At 43.9% G+C, this 23,529-nt stretch overlaps 1 protein-coding gene across 4 annotated transcripts in view; it reads right to left on the bottom strand.

Annotated features, from left to right (window-relative positions):
• The window catches only part of LOC103046027 (protein FAM214B), a 31,468-nt gene extending 8,155 nt beyond the window's left edge, over positions 1 to 23,313 (bottom strand). The window contains exons 1-7 of one of the 4 annotated variants that reach the window (XM_049470259.1): positions 22,937 to 23,313; positions 10,892 to 11,011; positions 4,710 to 4,890; positions 4,325 to 4,495; positions 2,892 to 3,608; positions 1,388 to 1,971; positions 877 to 1,103 (exon numbers count right to left, since the gene is read on the bottom strand). In XM_049470259.1, the coding sequence (XP_049326216.1) occupies positions 877 to 1,103; positions 1,388 to 1,971; positions 2,892 to 3,397 (1,317 nt within the window). In that variant the 5' untranslated portion in view covers positions 3,398 to 3,608; positions 4,325 to 4,495; positions 4,710 to 4,890; positions 10,892 to 11,011; positions 22,937 to 23,313. Of the gene's footprint in view, positions 1 to 876; positions 1,104 to 1,387; positions 1,972 to 2,891; positions 3,609 to 4,324; positions 4,496 to 4,709; positions 4,891 to 7,628; positions 8,009 to 10,891; positions 11,012 to 22,936 lie in introns of those variants that run through there. The other 3 variants (XM_049470260.1, XM_049470261.1, XM_049470262.1) reach the window with 3 other exon arrangements.
• Between the last annotated feature and the right edge of the window lie 216 nt (positions 23,314 to 23,529).

Genomic DNA, 23,529 nt, shown 5'->3' with positions numbered 1-23,529 from the left:
CTCTACTAAACTACTACTGAATCTAGTTCAAATACTGTTAAATTAAAACTACTACTATTAAACTATTTATTTAACTACTTTTAGACATTGTTTAAATTCAAAAGCAAATACTTTAAAACTACAAAACTAGTAAATTACAATTCAAATATAAAATAGTTACTTCTAATATTAACAACTTCAATTTGATTACTATAATACTACTACTACTACCAACATATCGATGTCAATTAAAATGAGAAAAAAATCATTGCATTACTTTTAGTTTAAAAAATCGAATGGGGTGACAATAAGTGCATGTAAATAATTCTATTTTATTTAATCAGGAAATTTGTAATGTTCACTACAGGGGCGGAGCCATGGCTGTCTAACCCCTTCTCAGCAGCGTTTTGATGAAGGTTAGTTGTAAAACAGCGCACATGCTGTCTTATTTCAATAGTTAGCTAACTATCATGAAATTGCGACTGTAAATAAGGCAGATTTTATGTCGTATCTAATTTAAAAAGCCCTTTTTTTTAAAGGCTGTCCTTCAATGTGAAACTAATTCACAATAATAAGGAACCAGACTGGTGAATTTTTCGGTGTACTTAATGTTTTGGCAGCCCTGGCGTACTGTAGGCATACAGTGAACTTGTTGTGGTCTACTGTATATGGTACTTTTGTTTTTTCTAGCTGTGTTTGTATGCTGTTAATGTGTATTAATTTCATATAACTAAGTCAAGACAGAGAATATGTGAATATGTAGTTATTGTAATATTAATCTATGTGTAGGTGGACATGGGGTGGGGTGTTGCAGTAAGGGTACCTGCTATATTAACTGCACACCACTGACATATTGTGATTTCTGATGGTGTTTTTCACCGTGTTGCTAAAGCTCACCTTGCCCTGCTCTCGTGCCGCGGGCAGCAGGTGTGTCCAGTAGGGGGCGGCCTTGGAGTCGGTGCTGCGTCCGGCGGCCAGCCCCAGGCCGGGCGTCAGCAGGGCCATGCGGCTTCGCTTGGACGTGGACGGGCCCTCGTCCTCCGAACACGACTCTCCAGTATCACTGGAGGACAGCAGCTTCTTCTTCACCCCCAGAATCGCCCGGGGGGGATCGGATGTTTTATCTGTCAGCAGAGGAGTCCAATCAGTTACAATTTTAATATAAATTCATGTATAGTTTTACAGTAATTTTAGTCAATGCGTTGTTTATGGTGTAGCCTGTGCGAGCGCCCTATGCAGCTGCCAGCTTTCCGCAGTTTAAACCACAAAGGAAATGTGTGGGTGAATCAGAGGACCAATCACAGCAGCTGCTGTCTGCATTGTGTGATGCATCAAGCTACTTCATAGGTTTGACGCAGAAGTATAAACTGGCCTTAACTCCTACATAACAGAGGATTTATGAGTTTACCTGATGGACTTGTCCCGTTAGACCAGGAAGGGGGTAAAGATGAGCTTGGAGACTTCCTGTCCGGAGGGGGCGGGGATGACTCAATACTGGCTGCCCATTGGACAGCCTCAGCCGGAGTCAGCGGCGGCCGTAAAGCTCCCTGAAGCTCCAGATTACATGAAGAGCTCAACAGGGCCTCTACTGGCAGGACGCTGGTACTGCAGCCCTCGTCTCTGGACCCGTCCACAGGGCACGGCGGGTCGCCTCCAGCGGTGGACGCCTGAGTCCGGGGGGAGGGCACTGCGTGGGGCGGGGACTGCATGGGGTCCAGCATGGGGGGTGATTTAGGGGACAGGGGGGCAAAAGCGTCCGGGACAGGGCAGTCCAGGGTGCGCTGGGCGGGTCTTCGGCCCAGGACCGGGTGGGTATGTGGGTGGGTGGGGGACAGGGACGGGGAGCGGGGTGAGCGTGGTGAACGGGGCGACCGGCACGTCTCTGAATCTCTTGAAAAATCCCCATCGAGTTCTTTATCGCCCTCTGACTCTTCATCCAGAAGGGGGCGCTTGTGACACGCACTGCTCGGCTGTGCCTCTTCAGAGTTACGCCTTAAATATAAAATAAAAAAATATTTTAATGAATTAAATACATTTTTTAACCCAGAATTGTTCAACTATTCATTATTTTTATGGGTTGTGCCAATTCTTATTTATTGACTGATTCATTATTATAACACAATTGCCACCATAAATGTATTAAGTTATAATTCCTAGTCAGTATCTAGGACATGAAGCACAACCATGCTGTTAAAAACTGACCTGGAGATCAACACGCTTGGAGGAGAATGCTAAATGCTAATCTGTTGTGCAAGCTAACATATGCCCACACATGCTAGCTAAAATCTTAAGGACTTACATAGTGGGTGGAAGTAGGGCCATCCTATTAACAAAATTAACTAGTATCCTGCATAATTAGGATCTACAACAGTGCACTGGAGTGACTGTGCAGCATTATAAGCTTTTCCCAGGATTTTGCTAATGAACTTCTGCTAGTTGCTAGGATGTCTAGAAGCAGGAAAGCCATGATGCCAGAAGCCAGCCCTGTAAGGATTAGAGCCATGATGCTAACCGATGCAGCAGATAGGGTATACAAGTTTGGAGCAGTTTAGCCGCAATGCTAATAGCTGGCCTCGGATGAGTTACAGCCATGATGCTAACAGACACAGCGGCTGGGATCTACAAGTTTAGAGCAGTTTAGCCAAGATGCTAACAGCTGGCCTCAGACGAGTTAGAGCCATGATGCTAATGGATGCAGAGGTTGAGCTCTGCAAGTTTGGAGCAGTTTAGCCGCAATGCTAACAGCTGGCCTCAGACGAGTTACAGCCGTGATGCTAACAGACATGGCAGCTGGGATGAATCTGCTTTTATACCGATGAAAACATTAATAGGTAAGAGAGGTGGTTACTGTGGTATTTCAGGTGGTTGCTTGGATATTCATTGGGGATTATTAATAAAACAGCAGAACAAACCTGTGACACAGTCGGCTGCCCCAGGGCGAGTGGGGGTCCAGCATGGGTGGTGATTTGGGCGACAGGGGGGCGAAGGCATCCGGGACGGGGCGGTCGGTGTTGCGCTGGGTGGGTTTTCGGCCTGGCACCGGGGGGGCGTGTGCATGCGTGGGGGAGAGGGCAGGTGACCTCGGCGACCTTGGTGACTTTGGCGACCTCGGCGTCTCCATATCTCTCAGGTAGAGCGGATCCGTCACAGGACCCGCCCCACACAACACCTCCCCCTCCTCTTCATCATCGTCACCGCCGTCCTCCTCCTCGTCCTGCAGGGGGCGCTTCATGCCCGGCCTGAGAGATGCCCGGCTCTCCCCGAAGCCCCCCCTCTGAGAGAAGATGGACAGCTGGTAGACCTTCTGCAGCCGCAGCTCATCCTGGCTGAAGGGCCGAGGCCCCGCTCCCTGCAGCCCGGGGTCGGTCCCGGCCTGCGCCGGCTCCTTTCGCACCAGCTCCACGTGGATGTGGCGCATGCTGCTGCTCTGCGCGCTCTGATTGGTTAAAAAAAGCGAGACGTTGTGCGATAATTTAATATTTCAAAAGTTCTAGAGAGTTCTGTGTTGTTCTACACAGTAAAAACGAGCCTGTGAAGGAAAACAGGCTCCGGAAGCTGGAAGATCTCAGATCCCAGAGGTCTGCTCTAGGAGTGGTGCACTACGTTTCCCATAATGCTTTGCACAGCACCTAAAAAAAAGAGAGTAGAACAGTAGAATTAAACATGTACACATTAACAGACATTAACATTTATTTTACTCTTTAGTTACATGCTAGAGTTTATCCATAAAATTCTCAGGTGTTTCCTTCTTAATAGATACTTTTCCCATAATGACTTAAACAGCACAAATCTTAAAGTCTAAGTCTTTAGGGAGTTTAGGGAGATATTTTATATAATTTTAGGAGTGTGATGAGACAGTCATCTCACAAGAAAGAGACAAGAAAGAAATATATATTATAATTATATATATATTTTTTAATATTAAAATGAGTAAAATAGTAAAATACAAAACTGTATGCAAGAACTGCAGCTAGTTTTACCATAAACCCAATAACTTCCCTCCTGTATGATCACACATCAGTCTCAACAGACCTTACAGCTACTGCCACAATATTTCCCCTGTATATAATATGGAACTGCCAATCCCTCTTGAGGGTTCCATACAGACCTGGCAACCTATGACCGGTTTATATGAGATTTCACATCACTTACTCAAGCAGACCAACAGCACAATGATCAAACATTTGTTTTGGTTACCTGTGCATAAATCTCACGAAATACATTAAACACTGTTTTATACTACATTTCCCATAATGCCATGCATGTAATTGCTTGGGTCTGCATAATGCCCTAATATAGTAATACACACATTCATTTTTTGTGTGTTTGTGTGTGTGTTTCTTACATGCGCCTGTTGTTCCTCGGTTGTATTTAGGCTCGTCCACATCGACCTGTGATCCCCACACTGCTGACCCACCCCTGCCCTTTGACCCTGACCCTAGGCCCCAAGTATGGCCATCTCCTACGCTGTCCCACCAATCCACCAACAGCATTCCCACAGGCAGAGGACAAAGGCCTGGAGAGAGATAGACAGAATAAATATTAACTAGTATAATCAATTACTGAATAGTTCACAGTAGATACTGAACGATTTACTGTGGATACTGAACAATTCATAGTAAATCCAAAATATTTAATAATAAATCCTAAATAATTCATAGTAGTACTCTAATACTATACTAAATTACTGATTAAGAGACTATATGTTGAAAACACTGTTGTGTACATACCAAGGGGCGGAGTGTCAGTGCAGTGGGTGGGGTCTTGTTGAACAACCCAATGCACAGTTAAAGTCTATCCTCGAGCTCCACCCACACACGGCCAACGGCCAATCACAGCCCTCCTGGGCTCCTGAAGTTGACTGGTTGCTCAACGGCTGCATTGTGAGCAAGGCATTCCAGAGACCACGGCCTACAGGAGACAAAACAGCAAGGTATAGTATTAGCCAATCAATCAGATCACACAGCGAAACAAAGAACCAATCACACTGATACATCATCAAATTGCAAGACCATCCTATTATCCATTTGAATCTATTAAAATCGGATAAAATCATAACGATTAGATTGTAGCGTTTGGCTACATAATGCACAAACAAACATAGATTTTCTGCTTGTTTTGGCTACTGCGCTTTCGCAGGTCTCCACAGCGAGGATGGATTCTTCAATAGTGCGCACCTGATTGGCTCTTTTGCTGAAGGATCACCTTGTATGCTAACAGGCTACTAGCGAAACACTAGCAACAACAGTTATTGTGTATCGATAGCTGCTCTGTGACACACTGCTCGTAAATCAATATTTATATCTGATGCATTTATATCTGAGAGCAGCGTTCAGTGTTTTATAATTTATATAATTTATAATTTACTCTTGTGCAACTTCAGCATGTGGAGCAGAGCCGGTCAGCTGAGCTCCATTACTGTCACAACCTGCTACTCGTGCTCATCCCAGTGAACTGAAGCAGACGCTCACACACACACACACACACACACACACACACACACACACAAACACTATACTAAACTCAAATGCACACAACAGAGTCTTTGTGTCTTTGTGTGCAAGAGAGAGGAACTATCAGGCTAGCTAATGACAGAAAACACACACACACACACACAATCTCACAATCCCACAGAACAGAAAGTACATAATGAGGGTTACTAAAAGGCATTCTGGCATTCTGATAATAATCAGACTTCAGTCTAGTCAAAACCCCTCCACTATCAGACCCAGGCTAGCATTAAGGCTGATGTTTAGCTAATTCTGCTCGGTGGTATTTAACGGTGGTGGTGTAACCTGTCAGCTCTTTATTCCCGGCCTGAGTTAACAGTAGACAGCCTGTCTCTGGGGACTCAGCACACCTGTCTCTGTGACAGTGTGGGAACAGCGCTGGCTGGAGCCGGCGCTAATGTTTTCCCTGAGGGACGCTATCGCTAACAATCACACGCTACACAACTGCCTTAAAACCCCAGAGCTGCCTGACAGGAGGAGAAACTACAGGCCTGTTAGCGACCAGCAGCTGAAGACAGTAAGCTCAATAAATATTACCCAGATCTGCTGTTAGAGATCTGAGATGTAGCTGGACACGGTATAGTTGGTATAGTATCTTCTGAGATGGGGCTAAACGCTGCCACTATGATCAGGAGATTGCTGGTTCGAATCCCAATCATGTAGCTTGCCATCAATTGGTCTTGCTCTCTCTGGGTGGGTACAGTACAGTAGATGGCGCTCTCTCTTTCCCCTCATCACTCCTAGGGTGATGTGGATCAGCACAAGGCTGCGTCTGTGAGCTGATGTATCAGAATTGAATTGCTGCGCTTTCCTCCGAGTGTTAGTGCTGTGATGCTACTCGGCAAAAGAGGTTCAAAAAGAGGCGGAGTCTGACTTTGCATGTGTCGAAGGAGGCGTGTGCTGATCTTCTTAACCCTCCTGGTGTTGGAGCATCACTAGTGATAGGGGTAGACCTAATGAGGGGGTTACCCGACGTGATTTTGCTATTTATAGCTTCATGTTTGATTAAAATGAACATTGTTGTTTTATTCTACAAAATACAGACAACATTTCTTTCAAAGTCCAAATAAAAATATTGTCATTTAGAGCATTTATTTACAGAAAATGAGAAATGTCTTAATATTTGGTGGTTTTTAATCACAGTTTAATTTCATGCATCTTGCCATCATGTTCTCCTCCACCAGTCTTACACACTGCTTTTGGATAACTTTATGCTGCTTTACTCCGGGTGCAAAAATTCAAGCAGTTCAGTTTGGTGGTTTGATGGTTTGTGATCATCCATCTTCCTCTTGATTATATTCCAGAGGTTTTCAATTTGGTAAAATCGAAGAAACTCATCATTTTTAAGTGATATCTTATTTTTTTTTATGGGTTATGTGCCCTTTCATAGGGAATAAGTATTTAGATATATAATACACATACACACCCTTTTGTCCAGGTAGCAGGTAGGAGTGTCCTCAGGAGAGTGTATCTACAGTGTAATGAGTCTGTATGTAAGAGAGTGTGTGTGTGTGTGTGTGTGTGTGTGTGTGTGTGTGTGTGTGTGTGTGTGTGTAAGCAGATATGATGGGGGAGGGTCAGGGCGTATTTATAGGCAGCGTTATGACAAACGGCTAACGGGGGAACACCTCACCAGAGCCGGGGTCTTAAACCCATCACCTCGCTCAGAGCACACTCAGCACGGCTCAGGGCTCGGGCTGTACTTTCAGGATTTATAGAGTTTTCAGTGCTGGACGCTTCTTCTAAAAGATCAGCTCATGTTCCTCTAACACTGTAATACATGATACACCAACCGGCCATTAATATCTGTACAGACGTCTAATAGCCTCATCATTCCCCTCTCACATACCAGCAAGATAGAATGGAGGGGACTTTAAACATAAGAAGGGTCAATTACAGCTGACCACACACACACACACACACACATACACACACAGGCTATCCCTGTCTTCCAGACATCAGTATATCTAATAAAAGATGAAAAAATAAGAGACCACTTAAAATGATCAAGTTTCCTTGATTTTACCAAATTGAAAACCTCTGGAATATTATCAAGATGGATCACAAGCCATCAAACCTCATTATCGCATACAGTGACAATTGGTCCCCCCTAGTAGTGATAGAAGGATCATTACTAACAGTGATCTCAGTGATCTGTGCAGAACATCCTGCAGATCCATGTGTTGCTGCTTTCTCTCCTGCAGAACTTCTTCCAGCTGATAGCAGCAGCATTTTTCAGCAGGATAATGTTCACCCACACACAGCAAGGGTTTCCCAGGAACACAGTCTCCACCAGATTGCAGCACTTCCTCGTCCTGCAGATCTCCAGATTTATCACCAATCCAGCATTTATGGAGCTGCTGGGACTCAGCTTCAGCTAAACCTACGAGTGTAGAGCTACAGGATCTACAGGCCCAGCTGTAGCAACATCTGTGGGTAAATGTGCTGCAGGATCCATACAGAACCTGTAGAACCTCCAAACCCAACCATCTCAATCTCATTTTATATCCAGCATAGAGGAACCAACAGGGTAGTACTAGTACAGTGAGTCCAAGATGTATTTGATCCCTTGCTGATTTTCTTCGTTGGCCCACTAATAAAGACATGATCATTCTATACTTTTAATGGTAGATGTATTCTTACATGGAGAGACAGAATATTAAAAAGAAAATCCAGAAAATAAATCTAAGGAATATATATTAATTGATTTGTATTTCATGGAGTGAAATAAGTATTTGATCCCTTAGTATTCATTAGCAGTTCTGGCTTTTACAGACCAGTTAGACACTCCCAATCAACTTGTTACCTGACCTGAAGCCACCTGTTCTCACTAATCACTTGTGTGAAAAACACCTGTCCACAGAATCAGACAGATCACACAGATTTCAAGTCTCCAACATGGGTAAAACCAAAGAGCTGTCACAGGAACTCAGAGTCAGAATTGTTGACCTTCACAAAGCTGGAATGGGCTACAAAAAGATTAGTAAGGTGTTGGATGTGAAAGTAACAACTATTGGTGCAATTATCAGAAAGTTTAAAGAGTATAACATGACAATCAACAGACCTCGGCCCGGTGCTCCAAAGAAGATTTCGCCTCGTGGGGTGGCAATGATGCTGAGAACGGTCAGAAATCGTCCTGCAACCACTCGGCAGGAGTTAGCAAATGACCTGAAGGCAGCTGGGACCACAGTTTGCAAGGAAACAATTGGCAACACTTTGCGCAACAATGGATTCACATCCTGCAGTGCCCGAAAGGTACCCCTGCTGAAGAGAGCACATGTGGAGGCGCGCCTCAAGTATGCCAATGATCATTTGAAAGATGAACCAAGTTATTGGGAGAAGGTTTTGTGGTCAGACGAGACCAAAATTGAACTTTTTGGCCTCAACTCCACCCGCCATGTGTGGAGGAAGAAAAATGCTGCCTATGACCCCAAGAACACTGTGCCCACCGTCAAGCATGGAGGTGGAAGCATAATGTTTTGGGGGTGTTTCTCTGCCAAGGGTACAGGGCTACTTCACCGCATCACTGGGAAGATTGATGGAGCCATGTACCGCACAATCCTGAGGGACAACCTCCTCCCCTCTGCCAGGGATCTGAAAATGGGCCGTGGTTGGGTCTTCCAACATGATAACGACCCTAAACATACAGCAAAGGCAACAAAGGATTGGCTCAAGAAAAATCACATTAAGGTCATGGAGTGGCCCAGCCAGTCGCCAGACCTCAATCCGATCGAAAATCTATGGAGGGAGCTGAAGGTCAGAGTTGCCAAGCGACAGCCCACCAACCTTCATGATTTAGAGAGGATCTGCAAAGAAGAGTGGGCCAAAATTCCCCCTGGTGTGTGTGCTAAACTTGTGGTTAACTACAACAAACGTCTCACCGCTGTGCTTGCAAACAAAGGCTTTGCCACTAAGTATTGAGTGTGTTTGGCAAGCGGGATCAAATACTTATTTTCCTCATTGAAATACAAATTAATTAAAATATATTCTTTAAAATTATATTCTGGATTTTTGTCTTGATATTCTGTCTCTCCATGTTAGAATATATCTACCATTAAAAGTGCAGAAGGATAGTGTCTTTATTAGTGGGCAAACAAAGAAAATCAGCAAGGGATCAAATACTTCTTGGACTCACTGTATATATATACTGGGAAATATACACTGAGAAAAAGAGAGAGAGATAGGGTCACTGTGACCGTGACAGTTCAGTGGAAGTCATTACGTCACACAAACAATACACACACAAACGCACACACACTAAAAAGGCAGGAAAGAGAGTGTGTGTGTGTGTGACCTTATCTGAGCAGTGGTGGGTGGGGGTAGGATGGACGCAGCTTTATCTACAGCACCAGAAACACGGTTATGTCATCATCTCTCACATACAATCAAACCACAGCACCAGTTCTGGTGGTTGGCATGCGGAAATTAATATTGTTGCTGTCCAATGAAAAACAAGTATCTTCATTTTTGACAATTTTAAGATTTCTACATATTTTAAATTTTGAAATATGTAGTAATATGAAATATTTTTTTTTACATTTACTTCCATTAAGGTTCTCTCACTCATGACACACTGTAAAGGTGTTGGTATGTTTGTGAAGCCTGTTCTTTCAGCATATGATTTGCTGGGAGTCGAGTAGATAGCGTTACTCAGAGGCCTTATTTACAGAGTACAACTAATGCAATAATCCAAAGCAGGATTTCTGTGTAAACACACACTCTGGCCAGTGAGGCTCAACTGCACTCAAGAGTGAATTAGAGTGAGAGAGAGTACATCACATTTACAGTGCTTCATAAAACCGCCCCTGACAACTGTACACTCTACTATAAACATGTATAATACAATATATTACACATATATACACACCTATCATGACATTAAGACCAGAGCTTTTAAACACTTTACTTTATCTACAGGGTGTTTCAGCTGTAGGTAGGAGTGTGTAAGAGTGGAGGACAGTGAGTGATTTAAACAGTGTTTAAAAACTACAGCAGCACTGCTGCATCTGATCCACTTACTGTACCCTCAGCACAACACACACTAACAACATTTCTCCCAAATTCTAAATAAAAATATTGTAATTTAGAGCATTTATTTGCAGAAAACGAGAAATTGACCTCAAATAATGCAAAAAAAAGAAAACAAGTTCATATTCATAAAGTTTTAAGAGTTCAGAAATCAATATTTGGTGGAATAACCCTGTTTTTAATCACAGTTTACATGCATCTTGGCATCATGTTCTCCTCCACCAGTCTTACACACTGCTTTTGGATAACTTTATGCTGCTTTACTCCTGGTGCAAAAGTGTGTATATATTATATACACACCTATGGAAAGAGTTGTTATACCAGTATATGTCTATAACTTAGTGTACAAACAGTAGAGGAGAACAGAAACTCACCTCTCTGTAACACTCCTCTCTCTCCCTCTTCCTTTCTCACTCCTCCTCTTCCTCTCGCTCGCTCTCTCGCTCTCTAGCTCTCTATCCGGATCCCGGCGGCTCCTGAGTGGGACAAGCTGTCTGCGCGAGAGAGAGAGAGAGAGAGAGAGAGAGGGAGTAGTAGTAGAGAGAAAGAGAGAGAGAGGCTGGGTTTAAGAAGTGTCTTGCTGAGGAGTTCTCACAGAGCCTGACTGCTCACACTGTTTATGCACTCACTCTCTCGCTCGCTCACTCTCTCGCTCACTCTCTCGCTCACTCTCTCGCTCACTCTCTCGCTCACTCTCTCTTTGCTATTCTGGTATGCCCAGATTTGCCTCTATCGCCCCCCACCCCTCTCTCTCTCTTTCTCTCTCTCAATAACACACACAAAAACTCTCTTAGACTCCACACACACACACACACGTTAACTCACAAACCCTGTCACCCCTCTTTCTCTCTCACTGTCCAAATAGTTTGGACACAGTTAATTCAGGTCTCTCGTTCTGCTCTTACCCAGTGTCTCTCTCTCTCTCTCTCTCTCTCTTTCTGTACAGCTGGTTCTCTCTCTTGCTCAGTCAGCATTCAACACAAAGGGGCGGGTCATTGCAAATCGATACGTGTGATTGGATGGTGGGCGGGACCTCTAAAACAGTTGTTCTAATTCTGACAGGCTGGAATGCATATGTAAACGACATGGCTCCGCCCACTCACCATGGCTCTACCCACCTGCTCTGCCTGTTTTGCAAAGGCGTGTATACAGTGCCACTGTGTGTGTGTGTGTGTGTGTGAGATACAGAAGCATACCACAGCCTGTAGCTGCTGGTGCCCTGGAGACACACACACACACACACACACACACACACACACACACGGAGAGTTTAAAGGGGCTATTTTGCTCCTGCAGCTGGAGAGTTTCACTGAGGCAGTTTAAACACACCGAGCGTGACGTTTGTGTGTTAGTGTGTTAATGTGTGAAAGTGTGTTTGTGTGTGTGTGTGTGTGTGTGTGTGTGTCCTCCCCTGCTTTTGAAAAAGGAAGTTCACAGTTGAGCAGGTACATCAGAATGTGAGTGTGTTATCAGCTCTGTGAGACTGACTGCAGTCGGTGTGGGGACTTATCTCCAGCACTTCATAAGGATCTACAGTCCCCATAATGGTAGGAAAACATACTCACATTCCTGGGCCTCTCAAAAGAACATGCTGTTTTCAAAGCTAATGCAGAAAGACTGCCCGACTCTACCCAACAAACTACCCCAACTCTACCCAACAAACTACCCCAACTCTACCCAACAAACTACCCCAACTCTACCCAACAAACTACCCTGACTCACTCTACCCAACAAACTACCCCGACTGTAACCAACAAACTACCCCGACTCACTCTACCCAACAAACTACCCCAACTCTACCCAAAAAACTACCCCGACTCACTCTACGCAACAAACTACCCCAACTCTACCCAAAAAACTACCCTGACTCACTCTACCCAACAAACTACCCCGACTCACTCTACCCAACAAACTACCCAGACTCACTCTACCCAACAAACTACCCCAACTCTACCCAAAAAACTACCCCGACTCACTCTACGCAACAAACTACCCCAACTCTACCCAAAAAACTACCCCGACTCACTCTACCCAACAAACTACCCCAACTCTACCCAAAAAACTACCCCGACTCTCTCTACGCAACAAACTACCCCAACTCTACCCAAAAAACTACCCCGACTCACTCTACCCAACAAACTACCCCAACTCTACCCAAAAAACTACCCCGACTCACTCTACCCAACAAACTACCCCAACTCTACCCAACAAACTACCCCGACTCACTCTACCCAACAAACTACCCCGACTCACTCTACCCAACAGACTGCCCCAACTCTACCAAACAGACTACCCTGACTCTACCCAACAAACTACCCAGACTCTAATCAAACTCTACCCAGACTCTACCCAAACAAACAACCCAGATTCAACCAAATATGCAAACCAAACAACACTGACTCAACATGATTCTAACTGACCAAACAACCCCCATCCAACCACATTATCATGACTAACTAACCAAAGGATTTAAACTCCACTCAAGCAGGCATGACTCTACCAAACACATTAGCTTTGACCATGACACTGACTGTATTTAACCATAGAATCCATCCTTTACCCAACCAAACAAACCTGATTCAGACAAACATGACTCTTAATCAGACATTCATGACCAAACCATGACCCAACCAAACTACCCCGACTCTACCAAACAAACCACCCCAACTTTACCCAACCAAACTACCCCGACTCTACCAAACAAACTACCCCGACACTACCCAACCAAACTACCCGACTCTACCAAACAACCTACCCCGACTCTACCCAACCAAACTACCCGACTCTACCAAACAACCTACCCCGACTCTACCCAACCAAACTACCCAATTCTACCAAACAAACTACTCCGACTCTACCCAATCAAACAACCTACCCCGACTCTACCCAACCAAACAACTACTCCAACTCTACCAAACAAACCACCCCAACTTTACCCAACCAAACTACCCCAACTCTAACTAGGCAACTATTACTCTAAATAACACAGGCCCAACAAACCAGGTATAAATCAACCAACTTAATCAAACTGCCATTTAATCTGATCAAAGTGGTTAAAATACAAATTAAACACAAGTTGGTGAAATCTGTGGACTGGTTTGGTCATACTGGAAGACCAGCTAAACCCCAGTTTAGCCAACAAAGCACATCTACAGTAACGGGTCAGAAACTGAACCCCGGCTGCAGCTATTAGGCTTAGGTTCCACTGGGTGAACGTTAGGGTCCGGGTCGGGTGTAGCATTACCAGCATGCAGCAGCCAGAACTCAACGGAAGTCCTTACAAATATAGCAACACAGATAACGCTGTGTGTGTGTATTGCAAGCAACAGTGTGCAAGCGGGCCGGTGCTAATGCAATTCAGCCTGCAGCTTCTGAAAAAGGTGTGGCATCACACACACACACACACACACACACACACCACACACACACACACACACACACACAGCAAGAACGAGTTCAGAGACTCTTTATACACAATGCACTGAAAGGAAGGGGGCCGAGGAGGATGTGTGTGTGTGTGTGTGTGTGTGTGTGTGTGCAGGCCAAATGTGTGTGTGGGTGGAATAAGCATTTGTTTAGAAGAAAAAGAGTTTGAGTCAATCATAAACACACACACACACACACACACAAAGTTTGTGTCTGCTTGACACAAGCTGAGTTTCAGACTGGAATTGAAAACAGTCACATCTTCTGTGACACACACACACACACACACACACACACACACTTCCCTTTTGAGTCTTCACACTCCATTCCCATATATGGTGATGAGGGGCGTGGCCAAAGACATGCACCACACCACATAAGCCTGGAGGATTCTATGACACACACACACACTATTTCTACCAGAGTAATACGCTCTAAGCTTAAAGTCCTATATATGTACTATATACACATACTGTGCACATATACGCTTGTGAACACCCCTTCTTACTTTTGTTTATAAAGTGTATGCAAGTACCTATTTGTCTGTGTGTGTGTGTATGTGTGTGTGTTTGTGTGTGTTTGTGTGTGTTTGTGTGTGTTTGTGTGTGTTTGTGTGTGTTTGTGTGTGTGTCAGCACTTTAACAAGTGTGTGTGAAGAGCTCCTGTTGAAATGTGTGAATTCATTTACACAAGGCCTCAACTTCCTGTGTGTGTGTGTGTGTGTGTGTGTGTGTGTGTGTTAGTAACGTTTTGACAACACAGTCAGACTGTATCCAAGCAGCGCTGCTTCTGGCCCCGCCCCCCTGAGTCACAGGTTCCGCCTCCATTCATGTCTATGAACATTCTGATCCTGATCCACCTGTTGATATGCCTATGGCCACACCCACTTATTCTCTGCTCAGTACCAATGTGTACACTTATGGCCAAGCCCATTCCATTACTCCACATGCTCACTGCCACACCCACTTATAGTTCTGCATGTGGACAACTCCGCCCACTTATGACTCAGCCTGGTTCTGATCCTGATACAGGAAGGGGTCAGTTCAGAGCTGCTCACACAACAATCTGAAACTCGAGAAGATGATGATGCTTCCTTAGAGAAAAGAACACACACACACACAGTAAAACATCCAACTCTCACCAAACAAATGTATATAAGACTTGTCTATGGGGTCTCGTTTCACAGATTACAGACAGACTATGAATAGAAAACATAACACACGTGTGTGTGTGTGTGTGTGTGAATGGGGTGATAAGCGATAGAGATTAAGGTTAGTCTTTCCACAGAGATTACCATATGACACTGATGAACGAACAGCCACCTCACACTGCCCTTCAAAACACCCTCACACACACACTCACACACTCACACTCAGCAAGGACAGCCTGAAGGCTTATGGTGGTACAGGGAGGGGGATGTGAGGGTTGTGCTGCTTATCCTTTATAAAAGAGAGAGAGAGAGAGAGAGAGAGAGTACAGTGCTTTAAAACTGCATTTTTGAATTGACAAATTACCACCTGATTCATAGTGTCCCTGAATCGTGATTGGATTAGCAGTAAGCTTCCAAACATGCTCAGTTATGTATATACACTGAGATTATCAGCCCTCACTACAACTTCCATAATTCACCTACACTAACTATTATCAGCCCTCACTACAACTCCCATAATTCACCTACACCCACTATTATCAGATCTCACTACAACTCCCATAATTCACCTGCGCCCACTATTATCAGATCTCACTACAACTCCCATTATTCACCTGCACCCACTATTATCAGCCCTCACTACAACTCCCATTATTCACCTGCACCCACTATTATCAGATCTCACTACAACTCCCATAATTCACCTGCACCCACTATTATCAGCCCTCACTACAACTCCCATAATTCACCTGCACTCACTATTATCAGACCCTCACTACAACTCCCATAATTCACCTGCACCCACTATTATCAGCCCTCACTACAAATTCCATAATTCACCTGCACCCACTATTATCAGACCTCACTACAACTCCCATAATTCACCTGCACCCACTATTATCAGCCCTCACTACAACTCCCATACTTCACCTGCACCCACTATTATCAGCCCTTACTACAACTCCCATAATTCACCTGCACCCATTATTATCAGACCCTCACTACATCTCCCATAATTCACCTGCACCCACTATTATCAGACCCTCACTACATCTCCCATAATTCACCTGCACCCACTATTATCAGCCCTCACTACAACTCCCATACTTCACCTGCACCCACTATTATCAGCCCTTACTACAACTCCCATAATTCACCTGCACCCACTATTATCAGACCCTCACTACATCTCCCATAATTCACCTGCACCCACTATTATCAGCCCTTACTACAACTCCCATAATTCACCTGCACCCACTATTATCAGACCCTCACTACAACTCTCATAATTCACCTGCACCCACTATTATCAGACCCTCACTACATCTCCCATAATTCACCTGCACCCACTATTATCAGCCCTTACTACAACTCCCATAATTCACCTGCACCCACTATTATCAGACCCTCACTACAACTTTCATAATTCACCTGGCCTTACTATATGAGAACACTGGCCTTGTTGCACCGTGAGGAATTCACATACTAATATCTTGAACTGGTATTAAATATTCTTTATTACTGATTTTAATCATAACGGAGGTGAGATCCAGCCTCGCCCCGACCGCAGGGCTGTAGAGAGAAGGGATTGAGTGGGGGAGGGATAAACTGCTAGCAAGAGACAGACTTAAGATACTGAGGCCTCACACACACACACACACACACACACACACACACACACACACACACACACAATCATCCCGACCATACAGATACAAAAATAAACCTGATTATAACCTTCAAACAAACCCAGGAAAGAAAACAAGCAGCTGAATTCTCTGTATTCAATAAAGCCTTCTAAAGATTCTAAAGACTCTCTAGCTTTCACTATCAACCAATCAGAGAGTCCGTGACCCGGTCACACGGTATCAGGGTCCAATGAGTTGGAGGGTCAATGGACCAACTCAATAAAGTAATGTGAAGTTTTATTCTGAAGCTGAATTTACATTATTGCTGCATTATATTTTCTTTTTTAATCCACAAATTCACTATAATCTCTGCTGTACTCGTGCATTGAGATGCACACTGGCATGCTGTGTTCACACTGGCATTGATAAGTCCCTCATGTTTTCCCAAGTTTTTCTGTTGTGAGTGGGTTCGGTGTCGCTTACACTGTCGCAATGTTTATTAGCTTGTACGGTTAGCATGTGCGCTAATCCATTAAGTGACCTTTGGAACCATCTGCTACTTTCATCCATCACGCTTCATTTTCCTCCAAACTGTCGACACACCGTCACTGTGCTGAAGACTCTTATTCACTCTCTCACACTCACAAATGCACACTTACTTCCTCTCTCCCAAAAATACATGAATGCATTTAAGCATAAAAAAAATCCTGTTTAAATCACCAGAATTATTGTTGAGACTTATTTAGCAGAAAAAAAAAATCCATATTTAAATGGAAATAATATATATGGCTATTTATTTATGACTCGTTTATTTGGTGATAAAAACTGTATGTTTTATCATGTATAAAAGTAAAAATTAATAAATAAAAAAAAAAGACCTTAAGGGACAACTTGGGCATGTTTGTTCATCAGGATACTGGATGGGGACTCCGTATCGGCAGATACTCAAAATCATACATCCCTGCATATAGCATAAGCATCCATTTTATCTTTAAAAGCTAAAACCTCTCAATCAAGCATCAACTTAACCAAGACGTCTAAATGCACAAGGATTTTGCTCTTGTTGGATGCGCTGTGTGTTTTTTTCTCAACTGATTCCCAGTTGCTTACTATAGCAGGCTGTCTGGGTCCTGCAGAAGGAAGTTAATGACTAACAGCAAAACACTAGGAGATATTCTGAGATCAGCTCCAGAGGTCAACTTGCTGATACAGCATCAGCAGCAGCTCCTGAGCTATTTTTAACTATAGCACGAACAAAAACGTAGACCCCCAAGCTGCTGATATGATTTTTAGCTTTTATGCTAAATATTAAAATACTTTCATGATGTAACTCCAATATAAAACTTGTAAATGTGTATTTTTTTTTCCAGATTATCTCTATAAAGAATGAGAAATAAGGAATGACTTGCTACAGACCACACACACACACACACACACACACACACGTCAGTAGCAGGCCGGTCCGTGGCCGGAGTCTGGAAAAGCAGGTTGTTTTGTGTTCTGAAGCTAAAGAATGTGACACAGACAGTAATTATCTCTTGAACTCCAGACTAGACTGAGATCATTGAGTTGAAAGACTATAAGAAACAGATTATCACATTATTTTTTTACACTAGAGCTCTATTTATGTATATATTTATCACTATATAGTAGGGGTGTCACGATTCTCTAAATCCTCGATTCGATTTCATTTTCGATTTGAGGGTCACGATTCGATTCGATTCTCGATTTTCTTGTTTTTTTTTTCTTGTTATTATTTTATGCCTCATAAAATTTAAATAATATATTTATTATTATTATTATTATTATTATTATAAATATTATAAATATTATTATTATTATTTATTAAGATATATATGGTAATGCCATCTAGTGACTTTTTTTGGTAGCAACAGTGTGCACTATTAAAACAAGCAGTTTATCAGAGCTGTGTGTGGATGGCTGGTGAAACTGCTCATTACATGAAGCTGCAGTTCTTCATCCAACCACTAGCAGCAGCAGCACCCCGCTCTCTTCACTCAGTCACTACTTCAGTACAGCCCAGCCACGGGCTACAGAGCTCAGCCAGTCCGTTTTTACTGTTTCTGTAAACAAATAAAGGTTTTAACCCCACTAACCGAATAATACAGCTCACTACAGTTCATCTTTCAGCCCAAGCAGCTAACAGCAGCAGGTTAGAACAGCCGACACGGAGTCACTGCTCGGATTACATTAGAAACAGGTCAGTTAGCGCGCTGCTAACCTCAGGATGTTTATAACTACGGAGTTTAGTGGACACACCACGGCCGCCAGGTAAGTCTTTTAAAGGCTACTGAAGACTATTAAAGGCTATTAGAGTGTAACCCCTGGCTCCCAGGGGTTACAAGAGGTTATTGAAAGCATTATTGGGGGGCAGAAATCAGTACAGGCTGGTTAGATAAGTGATGTGGGTATTGTCTTATAAATATTTACACATAACTTATATCTCTCCTGAAAAGCTTTTATTTTAGTCAGAAACACGCTTGTGTTTACTTTATCTGAGAGAAAGATGTTTTTTTAATTCAATGGAAAGCAACAGGTGTAGTCAATTATAAGTTTAAGATTTTTAATCCACCTCACTGTGATCTATAGTCAGTGTTCTCAAGTCACACTGACACACGCATTTCAGCGAGTTCACACGCTCTCACCTGCGCGCACCCACCCCTCCGTTAGATACAGATACAAAACCTGCGCGCCCAACCCCCGCCCCCCCCTCCCCGTTGGACAGATAAAAACAGTGATCACACTCCCGCCGACTGCGCTCATGCAGTGGCTATCTCTATTTAAATGAAAAGGATGCGCTGTGTTGGTGCCGCGCCATTTGCGTAGCGCGCTGCGCTATTTGCGTAGCGCGCGCGGGAGGGATCGTCGATCCTCTTTTTGACTTCGATACTCGAGATCGTGACCTCATTTCGATTCGATTTCGATAAAATATCGAGATCGTGACACCCCTACTATATAGACCTCTAATATATAGGAAACATTGTTTAGGAATCATTCACTGTATGTTTCATAAACAATAACTATTCCTAAACTTAAAAACTGTATAGAATACAGAAATCAATATCTAACCACTAGTCTATACTGTAAACTAAATTGTTAGACTATATAGCATACTTTAAAGCTTTACATATGGAACATACATTTCCCATAGTCACAATATCTGCATTTAAGATCTTATACAATATAGAAACTGTCCCCCATGCACTATTACTTATATCAGAGCATTATACATGATGCAGAAACTGTGCTCTTATCAGTATTCCCTGTTTTGGAGTGAACAGAAGCTGTGCTGGGTTGGGTGAAGGGTCACAGCTATAGCCACAGGGCCCAACAGGACATGCCTGGGCATCAACTAACAATCCGCCCTGGTAAGTTTTTTTTTTTTAGCATTTTCTGCTAAAAGCTGCTGGTTATTGAGAAATAAATGCTTTTTTTATTATGTAGGGCAGTCAAATATCCAGCAGCATATAAGTAACAGGACAAAATTGTTCCAGTCAAATTTCCTGACAACAGATAAAACAAATTTCTGCTCATTTCTTCAGTTAAACTCTTTAGAATGGAGCATTTCACACCGAACCCACACTGGATGACTATATATTTATCTTAGCTATTAATGCATGCAGAAAGTTCCTCTTTTAAACACTCATATGATCATACACTCAATCGTCAAAAATAGCAGCACCCAGAAAAACTCAACCCACGTGAATGAAAGTTGGTAGCAACAATCACAATCAACTATCAACAACACTCCTATACCCCTACCACACAATCTGCAGGAACTGTGTATAGAGAATACTGGAGTTATTATGGGATGGCTTATCACAGGGGGAACATTAGGAACCTCTACAGCTCTCTACAGTATACGAGACATCTGGCATGTTGCAGCATTACACATGCGTTACACATGTGTTACATACAACTTCTGTACCTGTAGATCAATAAATATGACCAAGAAGAGTCTAAATCAGTCTAAATCAGCATAATAGGTCTTGCTCTCTCTGGGTGGGTACAGTACAGTAGATGGCGCTCTCTCCTTCTCCTCATCACTCCTAGGGTGATGTGGATCAGCACAAGGCTGCGTCTGTGAGCTGATGTATCAGAACCGAGTAGCTGCACTTTCCTCCGAGCGTTAGCGCTGTGATGTTACTCGGCAATGCTACAGCATCAGCAGCAGCTCAAAAAGAGGCGGAGTCTGACTTTACATGTATCGCAGGAGGCGTGTGCTAGTCTTCTTAACCCTCCTGGTGTTGGGGCATCACTAGTGATGGGGGAGTTCTTATAAGTGGGTTGGGTAATTGGTCGTGTAAATTGGGGGGGGGGGGGATTATAAATAAAAAAAAAAAAAAAAGAAGGCCAGTGTTACTTTAATGTTTATAGAAGTTCCAATTAAGAATGCAATTAGAATTGTAATAGATATATGCAAATGACCTCTGTTCTGAACTGGTATAAATTCAGTGTTAATGGGTGGGGCTAATCTGCTGCAGGGTGAAAAGGCGAGTACATGTCAATCCTCTGGATTTTGTGAAATCACAAAAACATACATAAATTCAGGGCAATTCAAAATGTGATTTTAGTAACAATATATGTGATTTTTTTTCACATAAATGTTTCTGTGATGGACCTGCACTCTGTACAGGAGGTATACCTGCATTGGTCCTAACGATCATGGGTTGCCTCTGGACACACCCTGACCAGGTAGAAATGAATAAAAGAAGATAGATGGTTGGATGGAGAGATGGAAGAGTGGATGATTTCCTCGTTTTTCATGGTATGGGCTCTTTAATGGGCTCCATAAATCCATAATGAACTCAATAACCCACACCCCTCCTTCCCAGACTCCTCCATGTGACATAACTCAGGTAGAAAGAGGTCCACAGCGCCACTCTGGCACCCGGCCGTATCCTGCCGTCCATTCATCCATTCATCCACTATATACATATATACACACACCTTTTAATCCTCTGAAATGAGTGCGGACCACCAACTGATCAGAGGCCCACTGTTCTGCACAAAGCCGGGAGCCGGTCAGCACCTGCATTCTGGATACAACAGAAGCCCCTCCCCTTCCCCAAACCTGCCTGTATACACTGCCTGTATCTGCCAGTGTCTGCATGTCTGTCTGCCTGTCTTTGTCTGTCTCCTCATCCCCATCTGTCTGCCAGTCTCTCTATTCCTCTCTCTCTCTTTGATAATTTCTGACACTCAGTCTACCTCACTTGCCCTTACACTTATTTATATATACACACACAAAACACACACCATACACACACACACACACACACACACACACACAGTTGTGCTAAATTAGGACTGACCCAACTGTGAAACTCTACCATGCACTGCAGCCTGAGCTCACTGCACTGGTGCAATATTATTAGAATGCACCACTGTGCTGATACCCCCCCTTTTCACCCCTACAAAGGGGGCCTCACAAGTGTGCACCACATTCATACATACACACACTTTTCTTCCTTTCCTCTTTTTTTTCAAGCTGCAAAAGAAAGAAAGAGAGAAACACAAGCAGACAATGCTGGACATGGCTGGAGACGCCAGACAAAAGCCCAAGCCTGGAGAACGCCCCCCTGCAGCCTGGAGGCTGTGGGAGCTCTGCATGCTGCATGCTTGCATGCATGCTTTGTGCATCATGCATTGCACACCACCTGTCCCATCCTTTTTTTCTTAAATAAAAAAGTGGCACGAGCAAAAAAATTAATCAAACAAAATAACAAAAACTGCATGCACATATAAATATGCACATAATGCATGATCACACACACACACACACACACACACACACACACACACACACACACACACACACCTGCAGAATACTGATCACCACCACTATTAGAAACAGCAGCAGCAGTTCTATGCATGCCAGTGGATTATAGATATTAGCTAGTTTAGCTAGAGCTAGTTATTATAGATTATGGGACTGGACCAGGACAACTGGACAAGTGAGACAGGTCCAATCCAGACAGACAGCTCAACTGTCTCAATCCTCATGACATCACCCAGCACCAACCCTAAACACCACCAGCAGCAGCCGGATCTGACACCAGGACCAAATGGTGCCACCGTGGGGAAGTTATGGTCCAGTAAGTCAGAGCTAAAAATACAGAGCAGCAGCAGCAGAAGCAGCAGCAGCACAAAGGCAGAGAAACCGAGGCTCCAGCCCAGATTAGGCCACTCACCCTGGGTACAAATGAAGCCACAGGCTGGGGCGACTCGATCCAGATCGCTGTAGATCCTCCACTCCGGGCTTCGATCCGCACAAAGAGTTTTCCAGCCTCTTATTCTGATCAGATGTTGATCAGCTCCGATCACAACGATCGATTCTCCTCTAGATCAGTCTGTAATCGCGCTGAAAACGCAGGGAAACGCGCCTGACCTCCACCTTATCGATCCAAAACCAGACCCAGGGCGACAGCTGGGCGATACAGCGGTGTTTCGGTGCCCTTTCTCCCCGCGAGGCCTCGCTCTCCCTCTCGGTCTCGGTCTCCGTGTCCTCGGCCGCCGCTGCCCCGCTCTCCCTCGCTCTCTCTCCTCCGCAAGAAAAGCGACGCGGCCCCTTTAAAAATCAACACTTCCGCGAGCTGCTGGGCTGGGATTTAAATAACGGGCGGGGCCGAGCGCCCTGTCCGCAACTCTGATTGGCTGTGAGGGGAACTCTCTCCACGACTCATTTGCGTACGTCGCCGCGCCACTAATGTATTCATGCAGCGGCCGCTCCGATTCGACAGAGGGAGTGACGTGGCCACGCCCAGTACACGTGCTGTTTAGGGAT

Source organism: Astyanax mexicanus, chromosome 22 (genome assembly GCF_023375975.1).
Source record: "Astyanax mexicanus isolate ESR-SI-001 chromosome 22, AstMex3_surface, whole genome shotgun sequence".
NCBI classification, from domain to species: domain Eukaryota; kingdom Metazoa; phylum Chordata; class Actinopteri; order Characiformes; family Acestrorhamphidae; genus Astyanax; species Astyanax mexicanus.
This window is presented reverse-complemented; position numbering and strand designations above follow the sequence as displayed.